This window comes from Monodon monoceros, unplaced genomic scaffold (assembly GCF_005190385.1).
Source record: "Monodon monoceros isolate NGI ecotype Baffin Bay Population unplaced genomic scaffold, NGI_Narwhal_1 Super_Scaffold_12, whole genome shotgun sequence".
Classification (NCBI taxonomy): domain Eukaryota; kingdom Metazoa; phylum Chordata; class Mammalia; order Artiodactyla; family Monodontidae; genus Monodon; species Monodon monoceros.
This window is the reverse complement of record NW_021703768.1, coordinates 137338785-137366113: the sequence shown is the minus strand read 5'-3', so window position 1 is coordinate 137366113 and position 27329 is coordinate 137338785. Positions and strand designations below refer to the sequence as shown.

Here is a 27329-nt window from a genome sequence, read left to right as displayed (position 1 = left end):
GCACTTAGCCTGATACTTACTAAGGACAAAGTTAATAACTTTTTTTATTTTTTGGCTGTGTTGGGTCTTCATTGCTGCATGCAGGCTTTCTCTAGTTGCGGTGAGCAGGGGCTACTCTTCGTTACGGTGCATGGGCTTCTCATTGCGGTGGCTTCTCTTGTTGCAGATTACGGGCTCTAGAGCGCAGGCTCAGTAGTTGTGGCACACGGGCTTAGTTGCTCCGTGGCATGTGGGATCTTCCCGGACCAGGGCTCGAACGCGTGTCCCCTGCATTGGCAGGCGGATTCTTAACCACTGTGCCACCAGGGAAGCCCCAAAGTTAATAACTTATTATGAACAACTTCAGTCCTTTTGGATAAATCCCTGCTAAAGTGAATTCCATTTTTTATTTGAATTTTGGCTTATGTGGGCCACCAACTGTTAAAAGTAATGGGGGAATGGGTGTTCTTAAAAAAAATGTATCCATAAATTAAAAACAGTTAACAATAACATAAAGAGAGGTGTGTGTGTGTGTGTGTGTGTGTGTGTGTGTGTGTGTGGTCTTACAATTCCTGCTATAGGGAAAGGGAAGAAACCAAAAGTATGCTGAGTGTCTATTAAGTTTCAAGTATTGAGCCCAACAATTTACAAATTTTGTTTTATTTTTCTCACTTAATCTTTTAAATGGCACTATTTTATTTTAATTGTACTCTCATTTTATAGGCAACTGACACTTAGAAGACTGAAGATTGAACCTAAAACTTGGGTCTGTCTGGCAGCAAATTTACATGACCACAGCCTCCAAATGAGAAAGAGGATGGAAGGTTAAGAAGATGATGTTTTAAGACATGAAATGGCTCCAGCTTTGTTGCCTTTTGGATGCCATTTACTAAACTCTTATAAGGTACAACTTTTGCTTTATTTTTTCCCTCAGGTATTTTTTCTTTAAATACCCATGACCCTCTCAGGCATTCCCCACAGCTCAGAGGAATGTGCTGAGCGCAGACTAGAAAGAATAGAGACGTGTACTAAATAAATGTTAGAAGGCTGAAGGTCTCAGAAAATTGTATTTGTGATTTTATTGAACTTAAAACGTTAGAAATATATAACTTGATACACAGAAACACTTGCCAGGGTTGAGTTTACAGATATGCAGTTATGTTTACCAAAAGGGCATGAGTCAGCTGAGATAGCAGACTGTTGAAAATGTTAAGAACAAGGTTTTTGACTTATAAAACATTCCAAAGTGCTTTAGAGGATTTCCAAAAAGGAAGGGTAGGATTTGTTGGGGACCAAGGCGGGGGAAGTGAGCATTTTGAAAAATCATTTTCACTACAGTGCTGGGCTCATTCTACAAAAATAAACATAAAACATAAAGTACATGTCTTTTGTTCTCATTTAAAAAAATTCAAGTGAATAAAGGGCTCAAACTACATACACATATAGAAGTGAGCATCTGACAAGAGTTCAATCTTCAGTTCTAATAAGTGGTGTAAACACTAGTTAATATTTACAAATTGTGTTAAGGGAAAAAAAGAGTTTTAAATGAACTACTCTTTTGCTCTGCAGGTGAAATCATTCTGGGTCTTGATTTAGCTGTTCTTAGGCTAATGTCACAGCAAAGATTTCGTGGTTTCCACCCCAGAAGCACCTTGCTAAGTTCAGAAGAAAAGATGTTTTTCTGTGCCCTTGTAACAGAGTCTTGCTTTTTTTCCTGAGATGACTGATGCCACAGGGGTCTCTGCACAAGGATAATCCTCAGTTTAGAATGTAAGCACCTGAAGGCTTCTGTTTTGTAGTAAAGGGTTTTAAACATAGCATGTGCCTAGTTGATATTTTTGGAATGAACCTTGATAATTGTACCTTTCACCAATTAGATATGTGGTTATAATTTCCAGATAAATTATGTTGCCCACGACAACCCCGTTCCATGCCTTGTCATTGCAGCAGGAAGTACATGGGTAGTTGTACCTCATCATCATTAAGCGCACAGACTCTAGAGCTAAGAGTCTGGGTCTTACTCCAGACTTCTTCACCTCATAGCTTCTGAACTTGGGCAAGTTACTTAATATCTCGCTCCTTAGCTTTCTTGTCTATACCACAGGGATAATATTACAGAGGATTCTTTTAGTGTTAAATAAGATAATATAGGGTTGTTTCATAGAACAAAGCCTGATATAAAAGCATTCAATAAGTATTCTGCATGATTTTATTGTTATTCAAATTTTAAGCTCCAGAATTTAACATTCATGAAAAGAATGGTTTATGTTAAGGTAACAGCTACATTCCATGCATAGAACATAGTAGGACCTCATAGTAGATTTCAAAGAAAAAGTCAGTTATTGAATGAGTGAATGAATGAATGAATCAGTAAGTTTTTGGTGATGAAATCTTGTTTTCATCAGCCTGAAAAGTACACTTAAGACAGTGTACTATGACACAGGCAGGAAATACCTCTTTATATGAAATACAAACTTCTAAAATTATAAATTAGGGAGTGAGTTTTCCTATTAGTAAAAAGTTATTACCCTTTAAACATTTTTCCATTAGACTGACTTAAAGCATCTAAGGCATTTAAAATATTTTCATAGAAAAAAATATTTGTAACTCTTCAGAAGTGCACACATTGGGTAAAATGAGATATTCCTGTACTGGTGTCATGGTCATCAATGAGTTCTTTCTACATAAGGACCCCTTGCTTTCATATATGTAAGGAAGTAGTCCTGCTGATACTATATTTTCTCAGATTCTCAGAAAATACACTGACACATGATTCTAAATGTATGATTTAAGTATTAATGTTTTAGAATCATTAGATTCTAAATGATTCTAAATGTATGATTTAAGTATTAATGTTTCTATGTGTGTATTTTAATCTATCACATGCATTTCATACCTGCTTCATTCCATTTTTCTCCTAAAATAGCAAATCACGTGTTCATTAATCCCATCAATTAACATGCACTGAAACAGCTTGCTATTTTAAAAAAAGAAATTTTTTACAATCATGTCATAATGAGAATGGTAATTCCTTGAACATTCCTATTGTATTAACTTCAGATTTTAACGTATTATTACTTTTTTCATTCTATCTGCAATGTCACAGATATGATACAACTTGCCCTCCAGACCCTTGCATGTGCATCTTGATTGGCACTTACCAAAGACAGTCCTTGCTGGTACAGACTCTCTGTTGAGCCAGAATGAGACTTGGGAGAGAATAACCGTCATTATGCATGGCAGGTATGTTTGAATGACAAAATAGCCAATCTTTCTCTTCAGGTGGAAATGAGTGGTCATAACAACATATTCTCCTGGAGGGTAAAACAGACAGTAAGGTGAGCAATTTGACCTTGAAAATAAATTATTTGTGAGTTTTTCCATCAGCAGCAAGAACCTGGAGGTTAGACATAGCCTTTATCCACGTGACATCTGGTTCCTGGAGAGAAAAGCTTTTATCCAGGAAAGAAAAGAGACATTTAAAAAACACACCATAACACATTACTGTATATAAAATAGATAACTAATAAGAACCTGCTGTACAGCACAGGGAGCTCTACTCAATACTCTGTAATGGCCTGTATGGGAAAAGAATCTAAAAAAAAAAAAAAGTGGATATATGTATATGTATAACTGATTCACTTTGCTGTACACCTGAAACTAACACACATTGTAAATCAACTATACTCCAATAAAAATTTAAAAAAACAAACAAACACCAAAATGGCACTGAGGTTGAGATTGATGTGCCAGAGATCTCATCGATTTTCTTATGTCCTAATCCTGGTACCTGATACATTTAAGAGACAAATCTGAGCATATGTTTACAGATTGGCTTTAATAACCCTGAAGGCAATGTGCTAGATCCTGATGATGTACACCAGTGGATTAGAAGACACCAGTTTGTCCTCTGCAGAAAAGAGTCAGCCTGTCTAATGGAGGAGCTTTGGTGCCCAAGTCAGGGGAGCTGAATTCCAGCTCTTGCACTTTCTTTCAGTAGCTCTCTGACCTTGGATTTGGCTTACCCTGATTATCAAGATGAGAAGAGTGTGATAGAACTCTCAAAATTTGTTTTGAGGAACACCTTCATCACCATCACCTGGGAAGGTTTCGAAACATGCAACTCTTCAGGTCCCACCTATTCACACAAACCATTCTTTAAGGTGAGGGCAGAAAAATCCTATTTGTCACTAGCTTTTGAACTTGTCTCAATTCCTAGACCAGTCTGGGAAATAATGGAGTAGCTAGGCACTCTCCATGGTCTTTATATATGTCAAAGTCTGATTTGATTAGAGGCCCAAAGAAATAAACACACAGCCCAAATTGTAGGAGGTGTTTTCTGTTTTTAGTTGATGTTATTTCTTAATTGCCAGTCTTAGAAGTTTTTAGCTTTACTCACTCTGAATATATACTTAGTTATCTGTGTGTGGGTAGGAGAAAAATAGGTGTATTCTTACTAAGAAAATATTGCTGTCTTCGGTATTCACATTTCTCTATCTTCCTCCTTCCCTTCAACTTCAAACTTTTCCCTCCTCAGCCTGTGATTTATGCCTCAGCTCATGGCCATCCAGCTTCAGCCCCTATAATGTGGTTAAAACTGCTCACGATCTCTTAATATCCATAACTGAACATCTCAGTCTTAAAGATCTCAATCTTCAAACCCACTGACCATCTTCTTTGTAGCTCTAAAAATTAAGCAATGCTGACTGCCCCTACCATCTTGATAGCACTCTCTAGACTCACATTCTCCTTTTAGCTCTCATTTTCAGTTTCTTTTGCTAACTCACTGGATATTTCAGTCAGAGAGTTATGAGTTCTTCCTGTCTCTTGGGCACTAATCTTCATCTTTCTGCAAAGCAAATGTAGAGGTTCCTGGTATAGTTCCGTCTTTAGCTGTCATCATCTCTATTTTTTTTCTTGACTCTAATAAGGAATTTTCCTTCTCACCCCTGCTCTTAATGTCATTTTTATCCAGATGGCTGCGGGAATCTACATCTCTAAGTGACATTGCTCTCAAAAACCACTGTATTTCCTAATATCTACTAGACATCTCATAGATACTGATTTTTCATTGATATCACCAACTAAATATGTTCAAAAGTGATATTACTTAAACTTTTCCATAAAAAATAATGACTAGCATATAGCAGGGCTTCTTTTCCACTTAGCATCCATTTCTAAATTCATGGCACTCTCATCTGTCTGTTCACTCAGGCTATTGATAAAAACCTGGAATTAATCCTTGGTTGTTAGTAGGACTTCCAAAAGAGAGCGAAAGGAATCAGTTGATCATCACAATTTTAATTTCACCTGTGCAGTATCTTTCAGTCTATCTCTTATCTCATGGTCATTGCTCTTATCTCCTTTGCAGATTTACAATGTAAATCTACCATAATCTATGAACTGTCTTGTTGGTCTACAGTCATGTCCTAAACTACAATTTTCCCTAAATTTGAGGTCAGAGTGATTGTTTTAAAGCATACGTACATACCTTAAAACACCTTAATGGATTCCCATTATCCACATCAGGATTTGTCAACCTCAGTACTACTGACATTTCAGAACAGATAATTGTTTATTGTGGGAGCTGTCTTGTGTAATGTAGGATATTTAGCCACATACCTTGCCTCTTGCCCACTAGATGCCACTTGTAGCCACTCTCCCTTCCCACAATGTGATAATCAACAGTGTCTCCAGTGTTACATACTAACAAGCAAACTCCCTAACCAATACCCAACACTCTCCACATCCTAGCTCTGACACGTGTTTCAGTATCACATCTCATGTCTCACCACACATTTTCATATCTCAGTAATCTGATCAACAAAATTCCCTACTTGACCTCTTCTATAGCCGAATATTTTGTTCGTATATGGGTTGGGCTCAGTCCATAGTAGAAGAGGAAGAAATGTACTGTATGGGGACACTTTATTAGCTTTAGAAGCAAATGAATTTGGGTTCAAAACCCAGATATGCTATTTTCTTGCTGTGTAGCCTTAAACTCTCTGATCCTCAGTTTCCTCATTATAAAATAGTGATAAGTATATTGTGGGGAGAATACAGAATAAGGGCTCTAGTGAAGATCATTCTACATAAGAGTTTTAAAATAAATTTTAGTTGCTTTCTCCATTTCTTTTCTTGTTTTTCCAGTCAGAATTGGTAGAATTATTGGTAGAAGAAATGCTCCCTGTACTCTCTATAGTAGGAAATCATCGATACATTCAGTTATGTTTTCATGATTGTTATTAATGATAACACCTGCCATTTACTGATCAATATTAAGTAACTTCAAATTTATTTACAGCTTCTGTTACACTTATCAATATATTATATACTTTTAATTTTAGTTATTTATGTACTTACACACCTCCACCAAACTGAAAGCTAATTAAGAAGAGAGAGAGTTCTTTGAGTATAGCATGGCTTTACATATCCTCAATATTCAGCACCTACCTATGGTGAAAAGGGATGAATGAGGCTTAAGAATACTCATTGCAATTAACATCCACTAGCGTCTCTTTTTTGAAAGGTAAATAAAATGTTATCTAATTTTTTTCTATTTTCTGTAGATAACTTGGATAATGTCTCCAAGGTCATCTGAAATAAACAAGTGATTCAAATTTGAGAAAAATGCAAAAAAAACACATTTTTTTCCTGGGACTCTGCTAAAATGTAGCCTTGGGTAGATATAGTCAGGTTACATCTCACCTCCCAGGAGTACGCATTATCATTCCTAACCATTCATTCAATTGTAGCCTGCAAAATGTCATCAGCTCAAAGAAAAAATTCCATCTGTCATATAATGCCAGAAAGGTGAATGTCTATATATATTCCATTATCATCTTTTGTTGTTCACAATGTGACATTTTGGGAAGATTCTGCAGATTATTTTTTTGGAGGAGCTATCATGTGACATTATATTTGTTTTATAAACCACTTCCTCACTAACAAATTAGAAAAAGTAGAGGAAAACTTCAAATCTTTTGACGTCACCTTCCTCAGTTGAACAAAATCTAAGAAGTTTTGGTACAAAATGTTGATGGAAGAAATTTTCACATGTTGAGGCATGGGGAAGTCATTCTGGCTTATACATGAATTGGTTGATACTTTTTGCTAACGAGAACAGCCTGTCTTGTGGCCTGTCAAGCATGTATTGTACATCGACTTTAACCATTAAAGAAAAGAATTCATTTAAAAATCTAAATGGAATAACTGAGGTTCAGGCATCCAAAATGGATCTGGGTGGCCACTGTGGATGTGGTTTCAGATATATTCCTGTATCACTGAGAATTTCAATTTTCTGAACTCTACCAGACTCAAGGACACCACCAGTCATTCTCAAAATAATATCCGCTAGCAGCTGCCAGCTGCAACGTTATGGTCTCAATTTCTCCCCATGTAACTATGCATCCATTTCGGACCCCAACCAACCCTTGCTTAATAAACATCCTTACTTCTTGCCAGCTCCATCTATAATTTCTGACAAACAGCTTATGTAATTTTGCAGTTTTTGCCTTTATAAGCCGCCCCCATTTTTGTAGTCTGGTAGAGCACAATTTGAGCGCTTCTTGAATCTGTGTCTCCCAGGCTATAATCCACAGATTGGCTCAAATAAAACTTTTATCTATTCTTTTTATATATTATTTATTGATTATTTCCATCAATAACATTTAAATAAGGAGAGCAAAAGGCGGCAAAATCAGAATCACATTGTAATCATTTAAAAATGAAAGAAAAAAACCCAAAAAAGTCATGTAAATTGGATTGAAAGAGTATCTCTAGACATCAAGTGCTTATGTACTAAGCATGTCAAATTATTTCCCTCTGATTTAACAGTCTAGAAGAATTGTAATTCAAATATCCTTGCACATCATGTAACCCTGAGGGAAGCTTGTAAATTAGATGTGACAATATTTCTTATACATCACAATACAAAATTAAAGAGAGAGAAGAAAAGAAGCAGGAATATAATTTTGTAAAGCAGCATTGAGGGTTTCTTTAGATCTGGCTTCCATCCTTTACTTTCTTAAATGTTGGTTACTTAGAGTAAATTCCTTGCTTAACTTTATTTGACTTCAGTTTTCTCATTTATTCAGTAAAAATGATAATGTGCTACTTAACTGTTTCCTGGGATGCTGTGAGGATAATATGAAATAACAGATGTGAAAGTTCTTCTAAAAAAGTCTGAGTCACATGCAGATTTACAGTGTAAAGGTAGAAAGGATAGAAATGGATTCTCTAGCTCCATTCATTTCTTTAACAAAATTGTAGTGGATCCTTATTCCATGTAAAGCTATCACTTTCCTTTCAAGTATTCTAAATTTTGTGTTTTCTAAGATGCTACCTTTTTCAAAGGCATGAGGAATAAAAAATGTCATTGAGGGAGGGGCTGGTATTTTAATATCTGCTTCAGAGAATACTGAAATAGAAATAAGGAAACAATGGTTATAGTTCTAGGCCACTTAACCCCTCTGGACCTATCTCCTCATCTGAAATATGATTAGGTTGACCAGATGACTATGTAAGTTTCCCTCTCCACCTTCCCTCCTACAAACCTGTTTTCATTTTTTACAGTTATATTATTTCTCTGGAGATCATGTATTAGGCTGCAAAAATAGAAGTCCTGAGGCTCCTTTGGTGAATGTCGATCACCACTATTGCTCCCTGGTCAGTGAAAACAGTGGCTTTCCTCATTCATTTCAACCCTGCAGAGTCATCCTTAACTCATCCAGAGAAGACTGTTTCTAGGAAAGAGGATCCTATAATTTTCCCTGGTCATCTGTTCTAAGAATAAACAAAAGTCATTCACAAAGAAGAGACATTCTTTTTTTTTTTTTTTTTTGCAGTACACAGGCCTCTCACTGCTGTGGCCTCTCCCGTTGCGGAGCACAGGCTCCGGACGCACAGGCTCAACGGCCATGGCTCACGGGCCCAGCCGCTCCGCGGCACATGGGATCTTCCCGGACCGGGGCACGAACCCGTGTCCCCTGCATCGGCAGGCGGACTCTCAACCACTGTGCCACCAGGGAAGCCCAAGAAGAGACATTCTTATTAGACAAAACTCACCTACGTTTCCTTTGATCACACCTGTCTATTGACTTAGGCAAATATGACGACTTTCCAGTCATCATTGTTGTGTTTTAAAAAAAGCATTTTATATTACATTCTTCTTATTTTATAGCCGTGATATTATTCTTATACCTAATGCCAAATTTAACAACTTTGCATCTCTGTATAAGTCACATTGTCATGTCCCTTAATTACAATTATAATTTTTGTGTGGGCTTTCCTTAAAGAATTCCTTAGGAAGCATATTGTGGTATATTAGAATGAGTCAGGGGGCCATGGCTGGGGTCTAGTTTCAAACTGCCTTCCCTTATACTTCAAGAAGAAATGACGTCTTCTTCGGTGTCATCATGTAGCTTTCTTGTACTAACTTCATCATTACTATTAATAGTAATATCTAATATTTATTATATAATTTTTACATGTCAGATACTCTGGTAAGCAGTTTACATGCATTTTTCTCATTTCAATTTCACAGTAACTCATGAAGTAGATCCTCTGATCATCTCCAAGTAGTACAAGAGAAAAGATGAACAGAGAAAGGTCACACAGTTAATAAGTGGTAAAACCAACATTCAAAACCTCACAGTATAACTCCAGAATCCACCCCTTAAGCTCCATGCTATACCACATTGTTGCATTTTCACATGTCTATCTTGCCTATTACTAGTGTGTCATGTGGTTGAGAGCACACACTCTATAGCTAGACTTCCCAAGTTCAAATCCCAGCTCTGCCACTGCCTAGCTGTGTGACCTTGGAATAATTATTAAACCTCTCTGGGCCTCAATTATGTCCCATCTGTAAAATGGAGATAATGATAATAGTTACAACCTCGGACTGTTGTAAGGATTAGAACAACGCAATGCCTATTAGCTACTTACATCACTCAACCATGAGCTTCTTGAGTGCAGGAACTATGGGGTCCTTCACCTCTCTTTTCCAGGCCCGATCACAGTGTCAAACAGAGTAAATGAGCAAATGGTTGAAGGACTAAGTGAATAAATGAATGGATAACAGAGAATTGCATCAGATGTGAGAACTGACTAGACTCATCCTTCTGTGTCCTTGTAACAAGTTTGCTCTGCCAGGTGAATAAGTGCACTTCAAACTAAGTCTCCAACTCATTTTTTCCCCCAAACTGATGGCAGGTTCCAATGAAGGGACTGTCCCTCTAATATGTTTGCACTGAGAAAACTCCAAGTATTGGATTGAGCCTCATATCTTCCCTCCTATGGCACTGAAGTGATCTAGAGGTGTTTGACCTGAAAGAGGTTACTGGTAGTGTGTGTGAGTGAGTATTCACACATGTGCTGGTTGCACGCAAGCAGGGAAACACCTTCTAACCTTCTAGAAGGTGACCTGAATTGCTTCTCTCCCCACAGAGAATTTTAAGGTAAGAGAAGATGCTTTTTATCTAATCATTCTCAATGTGTGTGTACTTTTCTGCCACCATTCCTAGTCTTCTGGCAGAAACAGGGAGATAATAGCACTCAATGTCATTTATCTTAATGTTTTCAGGGCTCTGTAGGAGTTGTGAAATATGGGATTGAAGACCTTACAAAAGATCTTTGTTTCTTCTCATAGAAATGTAACAGGGTAGATTTTTGATGAGCTAAAGGAGACCCAGAGGAAGGGTAGTTCAGGGTTTTAGTGTGGAGGGGAAAACATACATCAAACTGAGCTCCCACATTTGAGAATTTGCTCTTTATTCTCCTCCCCCCTCCCCCCATATCATGTCATTATTGGAATGACAAGGAAAAGCTCTTATTTTGTACAGATAAACTTGCAGCTCTAACACGAAATGATGACTTTTAATGAGCCTAACTTATGAGGTCTAGCCACCTTGGTGGTGGTGGGTTGGACCACTCTTTCTCACCTATTGCCCTTTTGGGACTGTATATCTTTTCTGAGTAACAAGAATGTAGGTAGGCTGATTTAGGAAACCAAAAGTGAAAAAGGTCTCCAAGTTCATCAGACTAAGCCACTTATTTTGCAGACATGGGAACTAGAATATAAAGAGGGATACAGTGACACACCAAGGTCACTAGCGTTAGAATAGAATGGAAGCACTGCTTCCTCCCAGCAGCCGTAGTATATATTTGTCCTATTGCATGCATGCTATTGCATTTGAAATACTATTTCCCTGACATCCTCTAACCTCCGTTCTAATGATAGTAGGGAGAGAATTTCTTGAGGGGAAGTTCTTTGTCTATTATTCTGAATGTCCTGGGCATAGGATAGTGATTACTTGGATCCCAACAAATACAGATTGACAAAATGAAAGTCAACCCCTGCAGCAATCCTTCCTTGATTACCCAGGCTGGATTCATTTATTTTTTATTCATTAATTCAAAATATTTATTTAGTGCCTCCTGTTTCATCTACTGTAGTAAATCATAGGGATACAGAAGACAGACACGTACTTGCCCTCACAAAAATGTTAATCACAGCACTTACCACCCATTTTGATAACTATAGTTTGTGTTTGTCTTCCTTTAGACTTCAGATTTCATGAGAGCAAGATATGTCTTGTCTATCATTGACTGTAGCACCTGCCACAGTATCCAGTTTATAATAGCATTCAAGTTTTAAAAAGTAAGCACTGATCATTTTAGTATCTTTTCCAACATAACTTGGTGAGGAAGAAAAATTTTCGGTATTTTCCACGTTTTGGGATATTTTCAGGACAATAACAACAGCTATTGCACACCATTTTGAGCATCTACTGTATAACACTCTGTTTAGTGTTTTATACTATCTCATCTTGAATGCACAATTACAGACTCGCCATTATTAGAAGAGAACAGAGTTTCTAATTAGATAAATGACCTTCCCAAAGTCACCAGGCTTCTAAGAGGCAGGACTAGGACTTGAGCCCACATCTTTCTCACTGCAAAGCCTAAGACATTCCCACTATGCCATGTGCATTTCTAAGGTAGGCAAAGCTGAGGGAAAATCTTCTCCGTTTTTCAAAGCAAGAAACATAAATATTTCAACTTCTATAGTAGCCATGGATGCTATAAAGTAAGCAAAAGACAGATCCTGTTAAGCAGCAATTATCCAATAATCAGAGTAAGATATATTGACCTATTACTTGAATCTAGAATGGTCAGATTATAATGATCATGGTCCTAATATAAAGTCTGAAATGTAAGGAAGAAATTTTCCTGAGAAAAAGAGCAATTCTGCCTTTACATGTCACTTAATTGTCTTTTTTTTTTAGGAATTACAAATCAAAGTGAATGAACTAATTTCAAATTTTAGATACAGTCATAAAATTGTTGATCCTTGCTAAGCTTTCAGTAATTTAACATAATTAAAAATATTGGTATTAAGGGAGTACATTTTCCTAATTGTTAGAATCCAAATTTTATTTATAATTATCTGACCCTATGATCACATATCCCTTAGTCACAAAAGGGATACATGCATAACTAAACTCATCTTATTTCTTGAAGCAACTTCAAAAGTTTAAAATTTTAGATACAGCTGCTTCATAGTATCTGATGTAATTCTGAGTATTTCATTGGTAAAACAGTTACAGTACCAAGAAGGATGGTGGTCCATCTACTTTTAATTCCAGAATGGAGTGATCAGTGTAGATTTTAGCTGTAGAAGATCCCTGGCTAGAGTTACAAATGGATTTGTGGGGAAAAAAAGGCTTTTTGGTATCCTATGCGTAACGATTGCCGCTAGAAATTTACCAAGATTTATTGAATCATGACAATAAATGGGGCCTAGATGATATTAATAGCTAACATTTATTAAGAGTTTTTTATGTGCCAGGAAGTGTGATGATTACTCTTCATGGATTTAATTCATTCCTTCCAACAACCCTGTGAGGTGACCACAATTAACTGGCAAGCTGGAGGAATAAGGATTTAACCCGTATATTCATCTCCAAAAGTTCACATGTCTAAATACAACGCTACCCTGATCACATGGAACTACTTCTTCATTTTGTAAACAAACAAACAACAACAAAACCCCCCAGAGACCAAAAGGCATTAAATGTCAAATTCAAGGTCACAGGTCTATAGAGTTTACACTAGCTCCCAGTCCAACTGTTCCCCAGTTTAGTGCAATTTTCACTCTCTCTACTTGTGTCATTGAGGGACTTAACTGAATTTGCACATCCTTACAAAAACTTTTTCTGGTCCTTCTCCCCTATCTAAAGTAACTAAATGGCACTCACCTGTGCTAGACTGAACAATTCCAGAGTCTACTGTTTGTCCAAGAAGATCGTACTGGTTTAGGCGTGACCCATCTTCTGCTACAACCACTGAGCGTGCTGGCTCTCTGGTCCACTCATAAACAACTTCCGCTCTCGTGTAAGCATCTAAAAGGAAAGAATGGAAGATGGTCCATGTGTTTTGCTGCTTTGCTTCTCCTGGTTAGTTGGTGTGTTCTATCAGTTTCATATTTTCTAACACATGGTTCCAGAGGTCAGCCTAGGAAAGGAGAGCCCATATCCCTTAGTTTAGGAAAACTGACACATTTTCCTGATTCATTCAGTTATCAGTTCACTCATAACAAATGGTATTTAAGCATCTACAAAGGACTGAGTACCTTGCTGAGGATACAGCAGTGAACATAACAAACACCTGATCTTGTGGAACATGCATTGCAGTAGTGGGGACAAAAGCAGAGAAGCTAATGAATACATAATTCAAGTAGTGTTAAATGCAGTAAAGCCGTATACAACAGATATGAGGATAGAGAATGGAGGGGATGGGGCCTATTCTAGGTAAGGGACTCAAAGAGGTTCACTGAGGAAATGACATTTATACAAATACATGACAGAAATGTGAGAGGGAGCCATGTCTTGGGGAAGGGTACTCTGGATAGATGAGCTAACAAGTTTCTTCCTCCAGGGCAGGTAAAAGCTTGACATATTTAACGAAGAACAAGAAGACTAACGTGGCCAGAATGAAGAGTTGAAATGAGGTTAGAGGCAGTAGCCTGGGTCCAGATTATATCAGGCCAGGGGAAGGTCATGATAAATGTGATAACACTGGAAATTTTACTAAGCATCCTTTTTTTATTTTGACATCTTTATTGGAATATAATTGCTTTACAATGGTGTGTTAGTTTCTGCTTTATAACAAAGTAAATCAGATATACATATACATATATCCCCATATCTCCTCCCTCTTGCGTCTCCCTCCCACCCTCCATATCCCACCTCTCTAGGTGGTCGCAAAGCACTGAGCTGATCTCCCTGTGCTATGCGGCTGCTTCCCACTAGCTCTCGATTTTACATTTGGTAGTATATATATGTCCATGCCACTCTCTCACTTCGTCCCAGCTTACCCTTCCCCCTCCCCATGTCCTCAAGTCCATTCTCTACATCTGCGTCTTTATTCCTGTCCTGCCCCTAGATTCTTCAGAACCTTTTTTTATTTTTGATTCCATATATATGTGTTAGCATATGGTATTTGTTGGTTCTCTTTCTGACTTACTTCACTCTGTATGACAGACTCCAGGTCCATCCACCTCACTACAAATAACTCAATTTCATTTCTTTTTATGGCTGAGTAATATTCCATTGTATATATGTGCCACATCTTCTTTATCCATTCATCTGTTGATAGACACTTAGGTTGTTTCCATCTCCGGGCTATTGTAAATAGAGCTGCAATGAACGTTTTGGTACATGACTCTTTTTAAATTATGGTTTTCTCAGGGTATATGTCCAGTAGTGGGATTGCTGGGTCATATGGTAGTTCTATTTGTAGTTTTTTAAGGAACCTCCATACTGTTCTCCATAGTGGCTGTATCAATTTACATTCCCACCAACAGTGCAAGAGGGTTCCCTTTCCTCCACACCCTCTCCAGCATTTATTGTTTGTAGATTTTTTGATGATGGCCATGCTGACTGGTGTGAGGTGATATCTCCATTTTTAAAGTGTGTGATTTTACTTTCTTTTTAATTAATTATCCTTCTCATAGATATTTACTCTCATGATGCTGAGGAAGAGGAGGAGGAGGACCGTACAGCTCTTTCCACTTCTCAGTCATTCTTATTTGTCATGTAACACTTTAACCTAGTCATCCTCCTATAGGAGAAGTTAGGTCATAATCCTTATCTTTAATTCAGGAAGGTTAGACGAGGAGATGTACAGAGTGAGAGAGACAGAGAAGGAGAAAGAGAAGAACTTCCATAGCTTTTCTGATTTCTAGTCACAGAACACCCACGTCATTTAGGTTCTAATGGTGGTACCTATTCTCCTCTGTTTAGATGTAGAGAGATAAACATTGAAGGGATATCGCAGTAGCAAAAACAGTTTCCAGGGCTTCTGAGTGTGAGATATGATAGCAAAAGTTAGCCTTATGGTGAAAGCTTTACCCCTTGGCCAACTTCTCCATTAGGGACAGTAGGCTCCATACCTAGGAGGCACAGACATGTTTCACTTTTTTTTTAAATCAGAAGAAAAAATGAATATAATCAAACTTTTTATTAACATCGTCATAAAATATAAAAATTTAAAAGAGAAAATAAAAATTAAAATACATTTTTAATATATATGTTTGGAGGAATGGCCCTCAAAGGCAAATATGCCTGTGGCTCAGAAGTCTTAATGAGTCCCTGCTCGACACAACCCTCACCCCATGGTAACCTGGCTTGGATACTTTGTCCAAATTTGTATTTGTCCAAACTACAATACTATGAGATGTAAAATAATGGTGGCCTTTTCACACAAACATGAGGCTGCCTAAAACCAGATGTGAGCCCGTGCCCCTCATTCTCTGAACCACATTCTCTTTAGAGTGACCACTTGTTTCTGGGTGATTGATGCAGAAAAAGGTAGCTAGTATTCCCCAGATTTTATGTGGGTATCCTATCTGCTCCATCATCATTCCTGAACCAACTTGCAATCAGATAGCTTTTTAAACAAATTTTTTCAGAAGTTTGAGAGAATATACTAGGAATTAATTTAGTGGTTATGGCTTCTTTCAGAAACATGTAAGAGTGACAGTAGATAATTTTGGAGTTTATCGTCATTGCCTTTTTTATTTTATTAATTGTGGTGGTCCTCACTGAAATTCTTTTAACTGCAGTAGTCTTTTATTTATTAATTTATTTTTAGCTTTATTGAGGTATAATTAACAAATAAAACTGTAAGATATTTAAAGTGTACAACGTGAGGATTTATTATACATATACATTGTGAAAGGATTTCTCTCATTGACTTAACACATCTCATTGACTTAAAAAAAAACAAAAAAAAATTAAGCATTTCAGAATTGTATATAGTGGCACGATTGCATTTGTTAGGAGGGTCTAAAACTTTATTTATTAAAAAAAAAATCCCTTGGGAGAGGCCAGAGCATACATTTGAAAAGAACCATATCACTTAAAATTTGTAGGTACCTAAATTCAGTAAAATGTTTTTCTGGTCATGATAAACTCTTGTTTGTCAAGTGGAAGGGTCTTACCAAAGAGGACATACTGGGTTTATGGTGACCTGGAATCACTGAATGTTAATGGGGAAGAACTTTTAGAGTCACATAGTTTATTTCATTTTACAAATGGCAAGCTGGGGCACAGGTACATTAAATGACTTGTTTAAGGGTGCATAGTTACTTAGTGGGAAAACCAAGATAGGAACATAGAATGGCATTCATTCTACTCCACTGCTGTTAGTAAGAATTTTCTAGGCAAAGACTCTCTAATATATGCTCAAAAGCCAAGCAAAGGTAACTGGTGGTCATGTAACTATTGATGAAACCAATTCTAAACCTTGTGTCATTTCATAAAATTTAGAGCTCTTGCTACTTTATCACACTGTCATTAGCAACAGTGGCTGGACCCTATCTTTTTTTTTTTTTTTTTTTTTGCGGTACGCGGGCCTCTCACTATTGTGGCCTCTCCCGTTGCGGAGCACAGGCTCCGGACACGCAGGCTCAGCGGCCATGGCTCACGGGCCTAGCCGCTCTGTGGCATGTGGGATCTTCCCGGACCGGTGCACGAACCCGTGTCCCCTGCATCGACAGGCGGACTCTCAACCACTGCGCCACCGGGGAAGCCCTGGACCGTATCTTTTTATATCTTGTCATGTGTTGCCAGTGGGCTGCTAATTTACTTGTAGAGGGAAAAGAAAAATGTGTTACCATCGACTTCTCATTTCATATAATTCAGTGTCTCATTTGCAATTTTTAGAAACTCCATTGTGTATGAAATCTACTATAAATATGCTATTGTTGTGAAGGTAGAGATTACTCATTGTTTACATCTCTCAATAGAGACCTTCCAAAATGAAGAGTAAATTCACATGATGAAATTTGCTGTTTTAAATATAGAAGACAGATACACCTAAAAGCTCAACCTAAAGCTCCACAATAGGTGATATATCTTATTATTTCTTTGTTCCCATATCTGGAAAGTAGGTCCTATGAAAACTTTTTTGATTTGACAGTATTTAGCATAAAGAAAAGAAGGTTAGAAAGAGTCTTCAGCTATGTAGTCAAAAACATTAAGCTCAGATTTCAAATAAATCAGTAGATTATTTAAGAAAAATTTTTTTAAAAAGACGGCATAGACAGTATCAGAAGAGCATCTGTCACTTCAGTTTTATGGGCCTTTGTTTTTCCATTTGTATGAGGCAGGTACCCTAAATAATTTCTAAAATTATTTATTGTTCAGAATTCTTTTGAATTTCTATTTATCCCTTTCTCCTTGTTTATAAGACACTGCTTGATAATCAGTCAGGAAATGATCATTTATTATGTCCTGACTACGTCTAGCACTTGCCTAGACCTTATTGTCAGAATATAATCTGAATCTCTTCTTCTAGAATCAAAGCCTTATTTTGTAAATTCCTCAGAAAGCAGTTAAAAGATGTCAGCTGCCTTATGTATATATACTGTGTTTGAGTTATCTGGCCTTATACAGAGGGTGTTATCCCTAACAAGCAGAAAGTATAATGTAGCACTGACAATCAGAATCTAATGGCGAGTGGTAAGGAAAACATCTGCTTTTCCAGGTTTGGTTCTTATCAACATATGGATGAAGTTGCTTCTGCACCTCATGAACATTTATTACATAGTGCTTTACTAAATTATTGCAAAATCATCTTGCTTGTGTTTTCCTTATTCTCTCTGATACTTTGGCAAGGTGTTTGCTTTAAAAGTTGGGTCAAAGCATTTTTATCTCACTTTTGCCTCAGTTTCTTTATCTCTGAAATACGCTAGTTAGGCCACGTTGGAGAAATGACAATACAATAAATGGACCACTGCTGCATCTTCCCGTGCTACTGGCAGGCAACAGTAATTCTCCATGGTGTTCCCTTCCACTGAGCATATGCCTCCTGAGCCTATTCTTCAATATTAAGTCTTTGATGTTGAGGTTTCATTCCCCACAGTCCTTAAACCCTCTTTTCTGAGGCCATCATTTCTGAGGCTTAAACACTGAAGGGGCATTTAAAACCTGATTATTATCATCTTTATCCATTCAATAAATATTTATTGAGTGCCTACATTGTATTAGGCTCTGTGCTAGGAAATGTAGAACAAAATAGATTCTGCTGTCATGGAGTTTGCAGTCTCCAGACAATAACAATGTTAACAAAACTAATAATTATTTCCGTGATAAATAGTATAAAATAAATGTGTATTGTGATCAAGAAGACTGATGGGAGCACCTACAAGATTTGATAAGGGCTTTAAGAAAGGCCCTAGGAACCGATATTTATGCTGAGATGTGGGGGATAAATAAAACCAGCCACGGGGAATTCCCTGGCGGTCCAGTGGTTAGGACTCGGCACTTTCAGTGCCGAGGGCCAGGGTTCGATCCCTGGTTGGGGAACTAAGATCCCACAAGCTGTGAGGCATGGCCAAAAAAATAAATAAATAAAAATCCTATATTTAAAAAATAAAACCAGCTATGCTAAAAACCAAGGGGAGAGTAACCCAGGCAGAAAAAAGAGCATGTGCAAAGGCTCTGAGGTGGAAAACAGCTTACTTGTTTTTCTTTAAATTTCAGTTTTCTTATATGAGACATTATTTGTTTTCTCCTCACTGTTGATTTTCTTCAGGATGACAATGTGCCTAGTTAAAAATATTTTTCCCCAGCCTCCTTTGCATTTAGCATTGGTCATGTGACACAGCTTTAATTAATAAGATGTGAGAAGATACCTGTTAGGTCTTTAGGGAAAGATTTTACTTTTTTGACACAGGCACTCTTTTCTTCTTTTCCCACTATTCCTCTTCATCTTGAAAGCAGAGGCAATGGCTGGAGTTGCAACAACCATTCTGTCATCAGGAAGAATTTCTAAGGACGTCTTAAGACAGCATCCTTGTTAAGATGCTGAACTAACCAGCAATTAACCAACAGTCACTTACCTTCATATATCTTGTATAAAAATATAAACGCCTCTTTTTTAAGCTATACTCACTGCTTAAAAGTGAGTGAGCTAACTAATATACTAAACATAAAATTAATTGTCTAAAACAAGATAGTTTTGAAGCCAAAAGGAGGTACTATTAGTTATACCAGGATTTAGTCATGAATCAGTACTGTTTCAGGCAAACTATGATGTATGATAGCCCTAACTATAAGATTATTTTGTGGATTAGATGCGCTGATGCATATACAAATATTTAGTACACTGCCTGGCATACAAGTAACACATAATACATAATGTTATCGTTAAAAATGGAACCGGTAATCAGAAAAAAAATAATAGTTCATGGTATAGAACATACATTAAATTGGGGAAGAAAATGGAGAGGAGGGAGTTGTCATCAAAGTCCTGTTTAGCTGACAGTTTTTGAAGTAGTCTACCCTTGGGTTTCAGTATAGAATGAGATTTATAAATAGAGAAAGTTGTCTTTCCATGACTAGTGCTGCTAGGAACCCGAAGGCCCTTTGCTATTTTCTTTGCTTGCTGTCTTCCTACACTACCACTATTTTTCTTCTGTGAATCATACCTTCACCAAAATAGTTGCTCAGATTGCCTGTCTAGTGAGAACAGAAAGCTGGTTAGGTTAGTCAAGAGGTTGACTCAGTCCTTATACGTAACTCCCCTGCAGGAAACCAGGAATACATTATTCCTCCTCACTTTATGTTTATGCATGCACACTATAATCAAAAGCAGAAAAGTAGAGGAAGACAAGAGAACCTAACTCTGCTGACCACCATTCTCTGGGCTCCTCTAACGTGTGCGCCTGCATATTTTCAAGTAGCAGAAACCCTGAAAGTTATCATAAAGGTGATTTATCTAAGATAGCTTCAAAAGCATTCATATATACATGAACTTCATGAGATATCCAAACATATCTAGAACTGTTTTAAGACTATAATTAAATTCTTTTCTAGCATCATCTTTGGGTGTAGGCTTCATTATTAAGAGGACCTAATTATTGTCCTTTGCCACCTACCAATATTTCCATTTGATAAACAAGTCAAATTATTCTTAAGAACAAACCAATGTCAGTAATGATATAAAATAAACACAGTGATCTCCATTTATTGGAAAGAAGATATTATCTGTGAGGTAGAAGCATCCAAACTCCATTTGGTTTTTTATGAATACTACTTGAACAAAAATAGAATTTTTCCACTAAATAGTTAAATCCCTTCCTTCTAGTTCAACAGATAGGGAACAACCCCTTCCTGAAAAAATATTAAAAAGTGAAGTCAAAGATTATTACTTAGAGAAAGCACTTGCAGTAAATCACTGTTTAAATATTCTTGATGTTCTTTATCTGTTTCTTGAACATTCATAACTAACTGGAGGTTTCTTGCTCAAAGACATGCCTCTCATAAAAATAAAAATAAAATAAATTTACTCACAGCTCCCAAATTTTAGTGGGCAGGCATGGGCATCCATAGGGAAATCCTCCAAATGCATTGGACATTCAGCTCTCACCGTCAGCCTTATCGATTAAGGGAAGTATGGGATACAAACAAAAGTTCTATAGATTAGATACTTTCTGATAAATACAAGTGGGATGTTATTAACTATAGCAAATATATTAAGAAAGCAGGAGAGACAAACACAAATGGCAATGCTATACCGAGCTGTTAATAATCAAACGATCTAAAAAGAATTCTTGGACTTCCCTGGTGGCGCAGTAGTTAAGAATCCACCTGCCAATGCAGGGGACATAGGTTCGAGCCCTGGTCCGGGAAGATCCCACATGCCGCGGAGCAACTAAGCCTGTGCACCACAACTACTGAGCCTGCGCTCTAGAGCCCATGAACCACAACTACGGAGCCCATGAGCCACAACTACTGAAGCCCACGCGCCTAGAGCCCATGCTCCACAACAAAGACAAGCCACCACAATGAGAAGCCTGAGCCCACAACGAAGAGTAGCCCCTGCTCACCGCGATTAGAGAAAGCCTGTGCGCAGCAACGAAGACCCAATGCAGCCAAAAATAAATAAATAAATTTTAAAAAATAAAATAAAAAATATAAAGAATTATTTACAACAATGACTGGATTCTATCCACTTTTTTGTCTGTTTTGAGAAAATAGGTGACACCTGATTTTGTATGATGGGCAAGCATTGCCAAAGTTTTCCAAAATAGGCATCATCAACTAATCCACCTACCAGAGCAAATCCTTTGAGAATAAAATGGGATGTAAGCAAATAAATACTTGCAATAATACTAATTCATCCTTGGTTGAGAAGACATGGATAACAAGGAAGAGAGGCAAATATCTCCATTCCTAAGTGCATCTCTCCCCACCTTCCCTAATATAGCACCAAATGCATAAGACAACAAAGGAATAGGTGAGGGAGGAACTGTCCTCAGGTTCTGTGAAGCTGACATTCACCTAAAGTCTCCTTTATAAGTGATTTCACTATATTCCAACCATTTAGTTTTACCTACAAATCTGCCTAATTGAAGCCAGTACTCTGCTGAGCTTCTTTTTAGTCCCTATGTTATGGGAATGTGAATGTGAATTCTATTTATGTTTTTAAGAAGGGTAGTCAAGAAAGGAATTCACTGAAATATATTTGATCTCATTCGGTGGAACTATGGAAAATTTACACCCAAATTCCTCACATAATTTTCAGAAAATATATTTACCCATATTATTAAGTAACTCTAATGTGGCAAGATGGCTTTATAACAAGTAAAATCATGAAGTGATTACAATATTAATTAAAGTAAATATGAAATGTGTAAATTAATGATTAAACTCATATAGTTAAGTCAAACTATTCAGGGAAGTGGTAACACATTAGCAAAGGTGATGAGAAATTTAGGAGAAGGGGGATATAGGTTAGTTACTGATGAAGAATATTACATATATCAGGAACTATTAACTGATAAACTGTTCAGTATACACAAATCTCTCCTTAGATAATTAGCAGCTGGCAGGAAAGGATACTAGATTTAGGCTCAAAAACAAGTGTAGGATATTTTACAAGGGGAGAATATTTCAAATTTCAAATATAAATAGATCCTGCTTAGATGATCTGGAAAGTTCTCAACACATCTGTCCACTGATACTCTACTTTCTCTCTTTTCTGGAATTTTCATTCTTTCAGTCCTATTACACTTTTACTAGTTGAGTCCAACATCTATCTAAAGTGGCTCTTAAAGCAGTTTTTCTTTCATTTGGGTATAAAAAGCTAGGAATTCTGGCAGCTTTCTCCAAAGTCAAAATATCACTCTACTCCCACTCGAAACACAATCCGCCAAGTCTAGGGGTTGCCTTTATTACCTTTTCATACCAAAGGAATAATTGGATGGTCTAAATTACCAAGTGCTGGCCAGATCTATAAAAACAACATTCCAACAAGTCATCTGGATATGAAAAAACTGCATCTCTTCAGAATGAGTCCTAGATAATTTTTTTAATATTTTATTTATGTATTTATTTTATATTTTGGCTGTGTCAGGTCTTAGTTGTGGTACACAGCATCTTCATTGCGGTATGTGGGATCTTTCGCTGCAGTTCGTGGGCTTCTCTCTAGTTGTGGCATGCGGGCTTTGTAGTTTGCTACACACAGGCTCTCTAGCTGAGGTGTGTGAGCTCAGTAGTTGTGGCGCACTGGTTTAGTGGTCCCGCAGCATGTGCAATGTTAGTTCCCCGACCAGGGATTGAACCCATGTCCCCTGCATTGGAAGGTGGATTCTCTACCACTGGACGACCAGGGAAGTCGCAAGTCCTGGATAATTCTTAATTTCTCATAAAATAGGAATGTTTTTAAACAACTTTTTTTTCTAAAAATATTCAAACATTTATTCAATTCATGTTTCTTTCATTCATCCATAAATGAATGATTGGTATCCAGATTCTGGGCTTACAGTAATCTCAAAATGGGGGAAATGTTTATGGAGCAAAAATATATATGTAGTCTTCAATTTAAGCAAAATTAAGAATATTTATATTCTCAGTCTAATTAACATCATTGTGAATTAATATACTTCTTCAAAATGTATACTTCCACATGAATTTATATATAAAAATCTTGAACTTTTTCTATTTTCTGGTTTTTTTCTCCTTTTTAAATAGAAACATTTTCAGATATATACCATGAGATAGCTTCTAGAAATTTAATCTAGACCTTACTGGAATGCAGGAATCCACGATGTTAATAGTAGGGAGAAGTTCTTCTATTGAATTAGAACATATTGGGGAGACATATATATATATATATTGCATTACTTATACATTGTAAACATTTTTTTTCATTTTGTCTAATCATTTTACTTAACACTTTAATACTTGCATAATATTTCAGCCAGTTTAGTTTTCATAGTAGAATAATTATTAAAGTTGAAAAACAGGGAAAACAGGAAACCAGATGCTCTACAATGGCCCATCAGCTTGTTGACTGCCTACACATGGAAGAGAAGGTCTAGAAAAATTCACGAACGGAAGCACAGTCATCCTTACCTCATGGTGTACAACAAGGTCCCATCCTCTGTGATCCGTAGAAGCTTGTTGGGCATGGTCATGTTGTGTGCCACTGATTTCTTTCCATTGTGGAAAAAGGTATCCGGAGTCCAGATTTTACTTGCCATTAGGTTATTTAACCGGAGTACCGTCATGGGTCCTTTAAATTTTAACCTTTCATCCTTCCAGCTTTGACGGAAGAATACATCTATTGTATATTCCTAGGTAATTTTGGAAAATGGCAAAGAGTTCACTGTGCTGTATTTTGCAATGCAAATGGCTTACACAGACGATGCATAATTTTTGCAACTTTAGAAGCAAAATATGACCTAGATGATATTCCTAGAAGTAAACTTGTGGTGGCCTGTACATATTGGTATCAGTTGAATCGTTGGTTGACATAATCACTTGAAAAATATCTAAATGCCTGAATTAATTTTTGGTGAGAAAACTTCTGCTGAGTATCTCCTCAGACATGTGAAAGGAAACTAGCACCCTGTTCCCACCACCACCTGCACCACATCAGTACTCGAAGAGATAGAATATATTGCAAGTGAAAACAAAACTCATGTTACAGATTACATACAGGAAAATGTTTAAGTTAGGCAATTCTAGTTATAAAAATAAAGCATTTGGGGGGCCCTCTTATGGTTTCTGAAAACCCCACACCCAATCCCAAGACATCCTTGGTGCTAATGTGAATGTGATAATCCCATCTTCTTTTTGGCTAAGTGAACACTTTTTTTCCACAAATAATGTATGTAGATTTTCAGTTCTACACAGTGAAGAAGATTATGAAAATAAGAAATTGTTTCAGGTAATTTGCATACTTTCCAAGAAAAAAGAAAAGAATGCAGAATATGCGGGTGTGTGTGAGTGTGTGCTTGTGAGTATATATATGTGTGTGTATGAGACACAGGAGAAATGTGTGAAGCTCATCATCATTCACAGCCAGGGAATCTATTTATTTGAATAATCACAGCATTCCTCATGGCAATACCCAGAGACAAACATCTGCTAATCTGAAAACAAGCAATGTGATTTACCAGCTCCTAAAATTGAAAGGGGTAATAATATCCATCTTCTTTGCAGGACTTGCTACACTGACACTAAAATTGGAAGTCAATGGTTTGAAATAAAGATTACCACATTCTCCATTAATCTTAGAATGCTCCAAACTGGAAGGAAGACTAACTTGAAAACATCATGCTCTGTTTTCTTAATCCCCTAAACCCTGATGCATCAGAAAGCTGTTTTTTAAAATCTTTTATACATATCGTCTTTAGCACATGCACAATAGTGTCTGCGTTCAGGCTTTTTGTGCATGAATTTTACTACCTGTCTCTTTCCCAGGGTTAATGCAAGTTTGGGTAAAGACTGAATGAAGATTTTCAAAGCACACATTTGACATTGCTGAGCCCTTACTGATCAGGTAACTAAGAATTATTATTGGTTAGTCTATAATGTACCAGGCATAGTGGTAAGTGCGATTGAGATAGAAAAAAAAAAAAGAAAGTGTAACAGGACACCAGTCTATCTTTGCAGGCAGGAGAAGTTACTTTGTTTGTTTTCTCTGTCTGGAAGTGTCAGATGAGAGGCACTGGGATACCTGGCATAGGAATTTACTTAGAAACATTTATTAAGCATCTGTTAAATTCGACAGAGGGAGAAACTGTTTGGACTTGGAAGCTATAGGAAAAACTTGTGGAGGAGTAAACTGGGTTTAGAATAGTATTTTTCTTGAGGAGAGAAATGAGGGGGGTGCCTGTGGATTATATCAGGAAAAGATCCAGAGTAGCAGTGCTTGCTAGGGAAGCAGAGCGTATGGGTTTACTCTGGGCTGTGCATGTTCTCTTCTCTGGACAATAGACAAGCTTCTGAGATAGGGCTATGATAATGATGCTATTTCTATTACTCAGGAATCAGCGCTCTATAGTTTATGCAACTGAACAACTTTAGCCTGGTCAGCAGTGGAGGCAACAGTCTCTCGTAAACCAAGGTTCCAAGGATGTCTAAACTGACCATATTCCCATGAATCTGAAACATTTGTTCACTTGTTGCTTGCTTCAAGGAGATTTTTGAATCTAAAACAAATTTTACATACAAAATAAACTTAAACTATATTTATCATCAAGTGTTTGACAAGATATATCCCAAAGGCAAAGATTCCAAAAAATTATGTCAAAACTTGCCAAGGTCCTAAGGTTTACAAGTTTATCATATTTACAGCTAGCTTTATTTACCTGTGATAATGGTGGACAATGAAATCCCCAAATTCATTTAAGATACTCTCTTTTCGAACACCTAGTTACACAAGCATGCGTGTGCACACACACACACACACACACACAAGTACAAGGGGCAAAATTAACTGGATTAGCTTTCATTTCCATGATTTCCTCTGTTAGAAGTGGAAATGAAAACTGATATAAAGCAGTTGATCACGATCACCTCTTGCCTAAAAAAGAGTGTATTTGGTCTCCCATATCCTGAGAATGGCCCCTGCAATATTGCCATGGTAGCAGCATGCAGCTCCCAGCAGCTACTTGTATAGTGTGACCTCTCCCCACGGTCGAAATTCATTAGACCAAGCTGGGCCAGAGCCCCTTCTTTAGGAAGTTGGAACAAGAAGGAGAGGGTAGAGCCAGAGCATAATGGTTACACATGTAAATTCTAAGTCTGCTAACTAGAACTGAATCGTCCCTCTGCCAGATGAACGGCCTTAGGTCATTTTCTTATTTTCTCTAATGCCCTAGTTGCCAATTTATAAACTGGGGATCATGGAAATACTTATTTCACTTTGCTGTTGTGAGAAGTGTCAACACAAGTGAACAGCTTACAAGAATGTCTAGAGCAGCGGTCTCCAACCTTTTTGGCACCCAGGGGCCGGTTTCGTGGAAGACAATGTTTCCATGGACCGGGGCAGTGGGCAGAGGGGTTGGTTCAGGAGGTAAATCGAGTGATGGTTCAGGCGGGAATGGGAGCGATGCGGAGCGTCGCGGAGCGTCAGATGAAGCTCCGCTCGCTTGCCCGCTGCTAACCTGTGCGGCTTGGTTCCTAACAGGCCACGGACTGGTAGTGGTCCGTGGCCCGGGGGTTGGGGACCCCTAGTCTAGAACACAGAAGTTCTCAGTAAACATTAAAAGTTATTGTCTCTCTCTCTCTTTTTTTTTAAATCAACACAAATTTATATTAGATTTCTAGGTAGCTGGGAATGGAAAAAGTGCAATTTCTTTGGAAGGGTGGTAGGACAGAAAACCTGAAGAAAGTGAGAAAGTGGTCATAACTAAGCAAAACAAAAAAAAGAAGGCAAAACAGAAGACTCCACAGAAAAGTGCCTGAACAAATAAGAAGCTCTGGTGAACACTTTGTTCAGGGTTCAGTGTTCTAGCCCACACCACTTGAGTGAAAATTCTCTCC

At 37.4% G+C, this 27329-nt stretch overlaps 1 protein-coding gene across 2 annotated transcripts in view; it reads right to left on the bottom strand.

Annotated features, from left to right (window-relative positions):
- The window catches only part of GABRA1 (gamma-aminobutyric acid type A receptor alpha1 subunit), a 60790-nt gene that overhangs the window by 9860 nt on the left and 23601 nt on the right, over window positions 1-27329 (bottom strand). For both annotated transcript variants that reach the window (XM_029217366.1, XM_029217367.1), the window contains 4 exons: window positions 23910-24130; window positions 20844-20926; window positions 13242-13385; window positions 3141-3293 (listed from right to left, as the gene is read on the bottom strand). In XM_029217366.1, coding sequence (XP_029073199.1) covers window positions 3141-3293; window positions 13242-13385; window positions 20844-20926; window positions 23910-24130 — 601 coding nt within the window. The remainder of the gene's footprint in view (window positions 1-3140; window positions 3294-13241; window positions 13386-20843; window positions 20927-23909; window positions 24131-27329) is intronic.